At 43.0% G+C, this 11,646-nt stretch overlaps 1 protein-coding gene and 1 long non-coding RNA gene across 4 annotated transcripts in view; one reads left to right on the top strand and one right to left on the bottom strand.

The window, feature by feature from the left end:
- The window catches only part of LOC102755449, a 15,534-nt gene extending 14,825 nt beyond the window's left edge, over window positions 1-709 (top strand). Inside the window, exon 3 of the long non-coding RNA XR_436473.1 lies at window positions 368-709. This is a non-coding gene — a long non-coding RNA (uncharacterized LOC102755449). The remainder of the gene's footprint in view (window positions 1-367) is intronic.
- The window catches only part of PTGR2 (prostaglandin reductase 2), a 15,734-nt gene extending 12,651 nt beyond the window's left edge, over window positions 1-3,083 (bottom strand). The window contains exons 1-3 of one of the 3 annotated variants that reach the window (XM_015558021.1): window positions 2,999-3,083; window positions 2,075-2,160; window positions 847-965 (exon numbers count right to left, since the gene is read on the bottom strand). In XM_015558021.1, coding sequence (XP_015413507.1) covers window positions 847-965; window positions 2,075-2,111 — 156 coding nt within the window. In that variant the 5' untranslated portion in view covers window positions 2,112-2,160; window positions 2,999-3,083. The other 2 variants (XM_006778767.2, XM_006778766.2) reach the window with 2 other exon arrangements.
- Window positions 3,084-11,646: the final 8,563 nt, after the last annotated feature.

The raw sequence follows: 11,646 nt of genomic DNA, 5'->3' as shown, positions 1-11,646 counted from the left end.
GGTGGGGGGAAATGAGGGCCCCCTGCCCAGGCCTGACACCCCTGTCAGAGGCGTCAGGCCTGGGCAAGGGGCCGATCCTGTGATTGGAGGGTGATGGGGGTCAACGCCTGAGGGCTCCCAGTATGTGAGAGGGGGCAGGCTGGGCTGAGGGACACTCCCCCCCCGCCCCCCACACACACACCCAGTGCACGAATTTCGTGCACCGGGCCCCTAGTTAAATATGACCATGTAAAATACTGTACACACATGGTGATTGAAATTAGTTGTGATTTTGGAATGATATAAAATTGCAATGATTTAATGTTCATTAGATTCCTTTTTTTTTTTCATTTAAAGTTGTTTATGTTCTTTTTTTTTTTTTTTATAGAACAATGTCTAGTGAAGGCAAGTGATTAATTATAATTCCCAAGTGGAGTGGCACACTGTCCCATGCAGGGCCACCTGGGGAAAGAAGTGAGTTCTATCCTTCCTTCCTTTAATTAATACTTAATAAGCACCATGCTAGTCCCTGGAGATGGAGTGATAAATAAGAGCTTATAAACTGGATAAATTTGAGAGAATTTCCAATCCTAATTTACTATCTTCAAGCTTTACTTACTACTGGGAAGTAGTCTGGACATTTGGAAGAAACTGATAACCACATGTGCTACTATAATGGAAATCTTCCTTCTATAATATTCCTTAATAACACTAGTGAATAAAAACAAAGGCAATCTGTAATTCACAGGTATCAAAATATAATGGCTCAAAGATTCGTTAATCATGAGGATTGCTCAATAAAATTTAGATGCAGCATTAAAAAATAGAAAATTAATTTTCACCAAGTCACATAATCCTGACTCTTACCATGTAAGGATCCACAGAAAGGTAAAGAGTTCTGGCTTGTACTTGTCCTTCATTGATATGATCTGGTAAATTTACTTCTTCTACTCGGAAATTTTCTGCTACTGGATTACCATTTTTTCCTAAAATATTAGGTAAAAGTGTAAAGTAAAAAACTCATTGTCCTATATAATTATTTACTATTCTTTAAAAGGTCACTCTAGGTTCCAGAGCACTGTCTTTTCACTTGGGCATGAATAAATCTATATTATTTTGTAATTTCTCTGTAACTCAATATAAATTCTTCAAGTAGTTTTACTTGCTCTTCATTTTCTCCAAAAAGATCTTTTGGAATATTGCTGTCAGCTTTAAGATTTTTTTTTTGAGATTACTACAGGTAAATCACTTCATTTGTTTTAACATTTAGGAAGATTTCAAAAATGAAAAATCATAGCCAGCTTTTTTAAATACTAGAAGCCCGGTGCTCGACATTTGTGTACTGGAGCGGGGAGAGGGGTCCCTCAGCCTGGCCTGCACCCACTCACAGTCCGGGACCCCTCTGGGTATGTCTGACTGGGGACATCTGCTGAGGGGTCCTTAGCGCTGCTGTGGAGGCGGGAGAAGGCTCCTGCCACCGCTGCTGCACTCACCAACTACAAACCCAGCTTCTGGCTGAGCTGCGCTCCCCCTGTGGGAGCGCACTGACCATGAGGAGGCAGCTCCTGTGTTGAGTGTCTGCCCCCTGGTGGTCAGTGCATGTCACTGCAGCTGGTCGTTCTGCAGTTTGGTTGATTTGCATATTAGCCTTTTATTACATAGGAGGATCATGAAAAGGCAACAAAACCAAGGCAGCATGAGCCCAAACCTCTCAGGTTACTTCCATACCTGTTTCTATGACTCAGGTTGCAAGATCAGCACAGACATAAGTCAGTGCTGTTCACATCAAAAGAAAAGCAAATTTTAAGAACCAATGATACATACTAGAAATAAAAAACAAAAGCCACATATTTGTAACATAATCTTTTAAATAATAATTCTGAAATACCTTATTTTTTTCAACAAATGGCCTTGATATCACTTGAAAAACTGAATAGTACATTGTTTAAAGAATTTCTTCTAACATCTCTGCTACTATTAATATCTTCCTACCTCAGTTTACCACATTGACATCATATGGATACTTTTGTTCCTCCATTTTCATTAATAATTATCAAAGACCATAGCTTTTCATTCATCACAGATAAATACATACCAGGCCGGGAATTCAGTACCACTCTTTGTACAATCATCACCTTGTTTGCACAGGGATCTCACAAGATTTCTGTATAAAGTAATTCCTATTGATAGAAAACATTTTAAATCACAAGGAAGTTTTAAAATATTAAACAATTTAAAAATAAGAAAGCACATTTGTGGGGAGAAGATAAATCATATTTAGGATCCAGAAAAGATATAGTTCCCTGTCAGAGTTTGCCTCCTAAAACAAATATATGAAGAAGGACTAAGTCTAATTAGAATTTTTAATAGAAACAAGTTTGTTGAAGACTGAATGGGCAGAATGTTTTTGGCCTCAGAATGCAAACACATTCATCTTCATACCATCATTAGTATGCCTCCTACTGAGGCTTGATTAAAAGGAAACAGTACGATGTATTCCTCCAGAGCTGGCCAGGTAATCCTTTGAGTCTTCTTGTTCCCTCCTTCCTCCTGCAAGACCCTTCCCTTCTCAGGGACCGCGCCTTCCTCTTGGGCTCCCACTACCCGTCACTCATGGAAACGACTAGGCTCCTGCATCCGCAGCCAGAATTTCAAGCTGACTTCCCAGACCGTAAGCACCAGGAGGACAGGGCTTTGTATCCGTTGGTCAATGATTTATGTCCAACCCCTATGCCTGGCACATGGTAGATACTCAAAAAATGTGTTAAATAAACATCTTGGAGGCACCTTGGGCACAAGTATGTCCAATCCTGAGGTTGCTTACTCCCCACAATTGTTTTTTAAAAAGACCTGCTTCTGCCCCTCCAGCATTCTTTATTCTAAGTCCTCCCTATAACGCCAGTAGCTCCAGGAGGAAGCCTCGAGGCCACCCTGGCCCCCAGATCTTCCCGCACCCCGACGGCCCGACCCAACAGCAGGTCCCCCAGTCCCAGCGGCAGTCTCCGCTCTGCACTCACCGCCACCGAGCTCCGGAGGAAATATCGCGTGGTTTGCGGCGCCGAGAGGGGCTGGCTGCGCGACTTCATCGCTCCGATCGCAGTACGCAGGCGCACGGCTGGACCTTTGCTCCAGGTCCTCCCAGGGAGGTGAGAGGCGGGGGAGGAGCAGAGCAAGGACAGTCGTGAGTCCAGGCAAAGTGTATTAATAAATTAGCCGGACTGGCCGCCCCTACTCTTTGTCCACAAAGAGCAAATCGTGAGTTCACTTACTCGTTTGATGGATTCCTCCCTGAGCCTTGGGCTGGAAAATTGCAATGAGAGAGAGGGGCCGTCAAGCCCACCCCTCATGTTGTGCATGGAGAAACAGATTCCGAGACCTGATATGATTGGACCACCCACCTTACAGCCGGGTTTTCAGTGCCGTGATTAAACCCGGCTCTGTAAGACTTCTCGCCCCGGGCCCTTTCCCATTGCTTTAAAGCAAAGCTCCCTTTTCTTTCCCAAAGAATCCCAAATTCCTCAAAGATGGATTACCCGGTGTGGGAGACTTCTCAATTTCATTAATTATTAATTGTTTCCTTTTGTGCTCAAGTGGGTTGAGCAAGGCTTATTCCCAGGACAGCTTTGGAGCCCCAGGGAACCTAGAACAGACTACCCTGATTAGGCAGGTGTAAAGAATTGCTTTTTACATTGCATTCATGTCAGAGCTGATAGTGCAGCACAAATTGTGGTATTCAGTAGCTGAAAAATAACTGGAATGGTGAGCAAGGGGGTAAGAATCATTAAACAAGTAGCTTCACCTCTGAAATTTTATTCTTTGAGAAAATTTCAGGAAAGAAGTAGGATTATACTACTTTGCAAGTTCCTCTAGGCCAGATCTTATTTCTTTTATCAGTCTTGTACAAGTAGATCTTCAAGACCTTTTGTTGTAATAACTTGAGCCAACTGATGAAAAAGAAATGCTCAGACTAAAAGTAATAGAGGAAAATAAAGGTAGTCTAAAATTTTGTTTTAGAACTTGATCTTAAAAGAAACAATCTTTCAAAGTAGAACAGAAACTGCAATATTAAATTAGTTTTGACTCTTGATTCTAGGGCCTGAGAACTCCTTGTATCAATTGTGATTTTTCTTCCCAGAATGAATTCCCATTCCGAAAAAAAAAAAGCCAAAGGATGAGCATCATGCTGTATTTGTGACTTCAGGAGAGGAGAAAAACTTACCCAGAACTACCTAGCTAACCTCTCTCAAATTCCTAAGCCTCAGAAGAATCTGTGTGAGATAATAATTTGTTTTAAGCTGCTAAATTTTGGGGTAGCTGATTATGCAGTAATAAATAGCTAATATGCACACTAAAGAAGAATTAGTGTTCCTTGGAGAAATAATCTGATTTCAGATGAGCCTGGAACATCTATTTTTGCTGGAAATTAAGGAAGTTTTCAAAAAAATGATGAGGCATATCACAGGGACACAAAAGCCAGCTTGAAGAGGATCCTACTAGCTAACTCTGGAACAACTTGAACACCAAAATAATTATGATAATGATTTATAAACATTTAAGAAATGTTTATAACATGAATATATACCAATAATAGCAGATAGAATGGAGGGTTTTTGTTTATAGTTGAACAGTGTGGGTTTGAACTGTGTAGGTCAGAGGTGGGCAACCCTTTTGTGAGTGCGTGCCAAAACCAGCAAAATCTCTGACTCAAAAGTCTTCTGCGTGCCAACCCTAATTTTTTGAGAACATGTTATGCCTACTTGATATCTCTTAAGGTGTACATATATGAAGAACCTGGAAGAAATAATAAAATTCATTCGAGCAACAAAAACACAGTATATGATGACAAAAAATACATTTATTTTTAATGTATACATGTACACTGATAGTCCGACAGAAAACTTTATGACTCCGTTTGATATTATCAGTGGGACTTTTCTGCTGCATCACTGATGACAGGGATTTTACATCAGGTTTATATTTCGTGCCCTTCAGAGATATGCACGAGCTACTACTTTCATCCATCAGGCTACTCCTATTACGAGACTTAACAAAATTCATCACTGAGGGAAACCTCATGAATTTTGCTGTCTCTTCCAGGTCTCTGAATTTCGCAAATCTTGAGAGAAGAACTGCTCAATAGTTGACTCGATGATGTTTAAAACCAGCTTTTGAAAGCTTTGACAGTCTGTTCTGTCATCTTTTGGGAGGTCTTTGATGTGCCTCTTGAGGTTTGGGAAATATCTAAATCTCTCACCATCCACATCCCTCTTAAAGACTTCCAGTTTCTTTTCAAAAGCCTTTATGTAACCAGAGATCGAACCTTGGCATATCAGGATGATGCTCTAACCAACTAAGCTGCCTGGCCAGAGCTGGATGTTTCTTATATTATTCTATTAACTTTCTGTATTTATAAAATATCTCATGGTTGAAAAAAAAATATTAAATACCAGCTATATTGTTTTAAGGAGGACAAAAGAGTTACATGTCGCCCTAGCTGGTTTGGCTCAATGGGTAGAGCGTTGGCCTGCGGATTGAAGGGTCCCAGGTTCGATTCCAGCCAAGAGCACATGCCTGGGCTGCGGGCTCATCCCCAGTAAGGTTCATGCAGGAGGCAGCCAATCAATGATTCTCTCTCATCATTGATGTTTCTGTCTCTCTCTCCCTCTCCCTTCCTCTCTAAGATCAATAAAATATATTTTTTTAAAAAGAGGGGGGTTACATGTCAAAGAAAACGATCAGGTTGTCTTTTGAAGCACACAAGCATCTATGAAGAACTGAGATTTTTATTCCACTCTATGGTCTTATTTAAGGAACTCAGAGACTTTGTATGGTTAATGTGCTTCGTATGGTTTTTGTTAAAAACCCTTTATTTTTCTTAAACTTTTTCAGAGAAAAACTAAGACTTCACACAGTGAATCATTGTGTTGGAAGACAAGTTGAGGGATCTATTAGTGTCAACAGAAATTGTGAAAGACTTTAAAGTGGGTACTAAAGGTTACTGGGTGTCCAATCTAGCAGATTAAGTGTGCTTTCACTGACTTTGAGCTATTTTACAACTCTGTGTGTTGCAAAAAACCTGATAGTAGGCTCTAGCCGGTTTGGCTCAGTGTACAGTGTCGGCCTGAGGCCTGAGGGATCCTGGGTTCGATTCCGGTCAAGGGCACATGCCCAGGTTGCGGGCTCAATCCCTAGTAGGGGTGTGCAGGAGGCAGCCAATCAATGATTCTCTCTCATTGATGTTTCTATCTCTCTCTCGCTCTCCCTTCCTCTCTGAAATCAATAAAAATATAAAAAAACAAAAACCTGACAGAGTACAAATGATTCTTGTCCATAGAAATACAAATGCAAATTGTTCTTGGAGTACAATTGATCTCTCTTCCTTTCACCCAAGAAACCAGTGTTGTGTCTGTTAATCAAATGAATTGCAGCACTGTTAATTGTCTATATATACTTCTGCTTCTTTGGATTATCTTTTGAATCAGTTGTAATATCTTACTAGTTCCCTCCTTCATTAATGAGTTAAATAAAATATTGGACACATGCTAAGTTTGTATAAGTCATAACTTTACTTTAAAAAATAATTAGCCTTTAATAGAAGGGAAGAGTGCATGTTCATCTCATTTCTGCCAAGCCACACATATTGCACAATAAAGGAGGCGGCTCCTCCCTGGCTGTAGACCTGGCCCCTGGGGACTATTTAGTTCTATTATTTCTCTCCTGCTCTTTTCTTCTTGCTCCTCCATGTTAAATACTTTTTTATAAATCTATTTTTAAACCTTGGTTCCTTGGTTCCTGAACAACTGGAAAGATAACTAAGCAATTAATATATAATGTTTTATCTGTGATTAAGGCCATCTCTACACACACTACATGATATAAAAAATTGAAGTACTTAAGGTGTTTAAATCAAACCCATTTTTCAGCTTCTCATCTCCAACCTCCCTTCTCCCAAACACCACATTTGCCTTAACATTGTACACACACTATATATACTTGTCAAATTAATAAACAAATGAGTGGATGCCTTTGTGTGCTTAACACCATAGTAAGTGCTAGTAGTATATTATACGTAAGCGAGAGTCCTTGACCCAGGGAAGTTTGTAATCCAGTTGGGAAGACAGGGAAGTAACAGTATATGGAGGATATAATAAATACCAAAAACAGTGAGATTGGCCATAAGTGCTTCATTCATTGACCCATTGAGCAAATGATTATTAATTGTCCATTACATGCAAGCATTGTGGTATAGAGTTGTGAACAAGATCAGCACAGACCCTCCCTTCACCAAGCTTAGTCTAGAAGGGACTGGGGTAAATAATCAGGTAGTTATAATACTGCATTGCTAGGGCTACAAGAAGGGAACCGTAATTAAGATTGAGAAAGAATTTGTAATCCTCATAACATGAGCCCATACCATTACCATGGCCCATTTCATTTAATTTTGATGTTTTCTTGACTAGATTGGTTTTATATCCAGACATGAATTAGTATGCAGTGCTGTTGTTAAATAGAGTGTTGAATTTCACTCCCCAGAAAGTTTTCTCCTTCGGTAATGGAAAAACAAAGCATATGTTATTGCAGTAATGACACCCTCACTTCTGAACTTGTCATTTCACAAGAATCTTAAAACAGGAGTTCAGCTTAGAGGAGAGACCTTCAGAGGAAAGGCATGCGCCATAGGAACAACCTGAAAAGCGATTGTTTGCATTTCACTTTTTCCTTTTCTGTTCCCACATTCAATCTGTGAAAAGCCAGAAGAAGATGAGTCTCGGCATCATATAGCCTCAAACACTTCTTTTAAATAGTTCTTGTTTCTTCCCCAGCTGCTCCACCAGCCCTGTGAGACTTCTCTCAGGGCCCTCGGGTACTCCAGAGAGGACTTCCTAGCACTTGGCCCCAGCTACTCCTGGCCCTCTTGGCCACTGAAGAAATAATGGGCAAGAGCTTGTGGTTTAAGAGCTGCCAATCCAGCTCTGGCCGGGTGGCTCAGTTGGTTGAAGCATCGTCCCATACACCAAAGGGTTGCAGGTTCAATCCCCAGTTGGAGCGAGTAAGGGAGGTAGCCGATCAATGTTTCTTTCTCTCATCAATGTTTCTCCCTCTCCCTTCCTCTCTCTAAAAATTCAGTAAACATATCCTAATTTTTTAGGATTAAAAATTTAAATTAAAAAAAGAAGAGCTGCTAATCCACACCTCAGGATGCCTTCTCATCAGAACCAGACTCAGTGGAATGCAGTCAACACCCTGCCTCAGTGTTTATTATGGCAAGAGATTGTTTCAGAAAGAGGTGTAGAGATGTAGAGACGATATGAAGTGAAAATAGACTCAGTTGTATTTGTTACCACCCGGGTACCTCTCTCTTCAGAATGATGCCTGTAATTCTTCACAAGGAGAAAAGTAACTGGGACCAGGAGATGCTCACCCATGTGCATGTGAACAGCAAGTGTCACATGAGCAGCACACTCTTGGGCTTTTAACTAGTTATCTGTTCACTACTGTAGTCATCACCCATTTTTTCCTGATATCACCAATCAACACTGTTATAAACATACCTCCTTTAGTTGATTTCACCATTTCATCAATCTGGACACAAAATCCAATAATATCTTCTGACAGCACACCATCGACGTGCTGGGGCGTGTGAGAGATGGGGGACTATCTCTCACGATCGGGGGGAGGGTATGTATAATTAACTGAGGAATGAAAATAAACTGCAAGAGGTATCAAGTGCAGCTAGTCTAAAACACGATGTGCAACCAAATCCTTGGCAACGGCATGGAATGACTCTCGGGGAGAACATTCACTTACCAAACTATTTTCAGAAACTAGTTGGAAAGGATTGCTAAGCAGCAGACTGCTGAACATCATCATGAGAAACAGTTGAATGACAGACACATAGCAAAAGTGGATAGATGAACCTAGGTAAATAAAGATATAAGCATTTTTGTGTTAGAAGTCATACTGTTTTGAGCAATTTATTAGGAATTTTATACTTAAGGCTCAGCCAGAAGAAACTCTTATTAAGTAACTCTAGGTGACAGACACTTCAATAGGTGATATAATCATCCAACATTGTTCCCTATGGTCCACGGTGCATGCAATGCTGCACTTGCTGAGCTCCCCATCTTAGATGTCCGTGCACACACACTGTCTCCTCATACCATGTGCAGTATGTATGTGCATAGAACACATTACCTCTGTAAAGAATAGCATAAGGCCCAGCTCATGCACGTGGGCACCACTGGAACACCTGGAAGCTTGCTGCTTGCTTCCTCGAGGCCTCCCAGGGCCAACTTTAATTCTACAGTTTTGGTTTAGACTCAAAGATCTGCTCAGACTTGTCTGAAACCCAGCTGCTTTGGTGTTTCCCGGGGGTCAGCCGGTGTGGGTCAGGTATCCAGATGGCCATGCTTATGAGATCCATTGGGATGTTTTCTTTCCCCTTTAATTCATCGTTTTCTCTATGCCTCTGTCACTCATAATCTGCAAGTGTGTTTCATTTAGCAGATCTTGACTCTGTCAGGCCCTGAGTGGTGACTGACGGGGTGGCTGTATTTTCTCTGCTGGGCGAATATAAACCAAAGTGACCAGCAGTTCTCGTGGGGTGGTCACTGAGGCAGGAAGGCTTACCAGGCCCACAGACACCAGGGATAGTGCTACCGGCAACGAGGTGCACTATTCCCTCAACAGCATGTGTCTCAGCCCCACAGGGTGTCCAGCGGTCTATGGCTTGGAGGCCTCACCTCACGCTGGTGACACTCTCTCCCCAGCACATTGCCTCAGCACAACCGGAAGAAGGGGAGAAGCGTCCTGGGCAGGGGGCAAGGCAGAGAGGCTGGTGACAGCAGAGAGGATGGTGACAGTCCAGGGAATGCTGACTTCCAGCTGCAGCTGCCATGACCACTTAGTGTCTTCCTCCAGACATAGAAGAAGCACCATCACAGCCCCAAGTACATGGATAGTATTTTGAAAGATTAACTTTTGTTTTTTCCCCTCCCTGTATATTCTCTTTCCCATTATGTTTTATTGCCTTAGAGAAGCTGGCCGGGTGGCTCAGTTGGTTGGAGCGTTGTCCCATGCGCCGAAGACTCGCATGTTTGATCCCCAGTCAGGGTACATACCCAGGTTTTGGGCTTGATTCAAGGTCGGGAGGCAACTGATCCATGTTTCTCTCTCTCTGTCTCTCTGTCTCTCTCTCTCTCTCTCTCTCTCTTCTCTCTCTCTCTTTCTCTCTCTCACCAATAGAAACATATCCTTGGGTGAGGTTTTTTTTTAAAGTATATGAAAGGGCAGATGGCAGTCTTTTGTTCCTTGATTAGCAAATTCTTCAGTGAATGTAGGTTTGTGTCTGAAGTAGAAGAAAGAGTAAAGGAAAAGGTGCTGGAGTTTTACAGCGGGACGTTTAAGAAAGTTGAAGGGAACAGATTCCCTTCCTGGCAGGGCTTCAGGGAGGTGGCAAAACCCCACAGAGGAAAGGCGTGGAGGGCCCCAGCCTTGAAAACAAGCTCATGTCCCCCAAGTGGGGCATGGAAACAAAAGTGCCACCAGATCTGGAGGGACTCCTGGGAGAGGCATGATGCCGTCTCAGTGTTAACGCTCAACAGTCACGGATGACCGGGGACAACAGGGCACCTCCCACTTGGAACTGGGTACGAGGTGGAATCTTCACCTGACCCCAAGGTGGGGAACCCGCCGAATGGCGGAAGTTGAGCATTTTGCCTGTCTGTGGGGATGGGGCCAGACTCAGGCAGGAACTCAATTGATACGGAAAACAAAGCAAGTGCTGTTCTGCGCGCCAGACTGAGTGGACTGAGCATCGAACTGTCTGTACATTCATGGGGTGAGCTGTGGAGCTGGAGCTCCGTTTTCCAGCCTCCTCCCTGTGTGGAACACGTTAGGCTTGGCCACAAGAGGAGAATCGCGTGAGAGTCGGAAGGCAGAAGTGAGGCGGCAGCCTTGGTGCTCCGGAGGTTGATTCGGGGCCTTGGATGTCTCTGTGCTCACCCGTCATTGCTGACTTCCTGGCTCACCTCACTGCTGCCGAGCAGCCGCTGGGCCCCCAGCTCCTCCGGTTCCGCTGTGCTTCCTTGTTTCCTGAGATGATTCCCAATGTAAAGGACTTGCACTCAAATTGTTATTTTATTCTTGGCTGCTGAGAAAACCTACGCGAAACCCCCAGGGAACAATGGACTGAATCTGATCAGGTTCAACGTGAAGATCTGCTCTAAGGGTTCAGAAACCATCTACAGGGAGGTGCAATGTCTAATCGCTGGTCCAGTGTGGGCACCACCAGAGCAGCTGCAGGTCTCAGAGCTGGAGCCGGTTTCTGGTTATACCTGTGAGAAGTCGAGGGGGTCCCAGGAGTCCCAGGTTTTTGGTCAATTTACATCCTGCACAGCCACACCAGGAGAAAACGAGTTGTTTGTGTATAGCACACCGCTGGTGCCGACAAAGAGAAGCCCATGAGTATGACCCAGATCCTATATCTGAGCCGCCATTTCCTGCCTTGGGGTGTGCTCTCTGGTCTAAAGAAACTCAGGCCTGACTCCAGACAACCTTGAAAGTAACAAAGCCTTTCCTACATCTCTCTCACAGTCCTCAGCTGAGGAAAGAGTTACATTATCCGACACACAGCAAGTTCTTCAGCCCCCAGATTGCACCCTTTCT

This window comes from Myotis davidii, unplaced genomic scaffold (assembly GCF_000327345.1).
Source record: "Myotis davidii unplaced genomic scaffold, ASM32734v1 scaffold309, whole genome shotgun sequence".
Classification (NCBI taxonomy): Eukaryota; Metazoa; Chordata; class Mammalia; order Chiroptera; family Vespertilionidae; genus Myotis; species Myotis davidii.
Note: the sequence above shows the minus strand (reverse complement) of the source record. Positions and strands in the feature narration are given on the sequence as shown.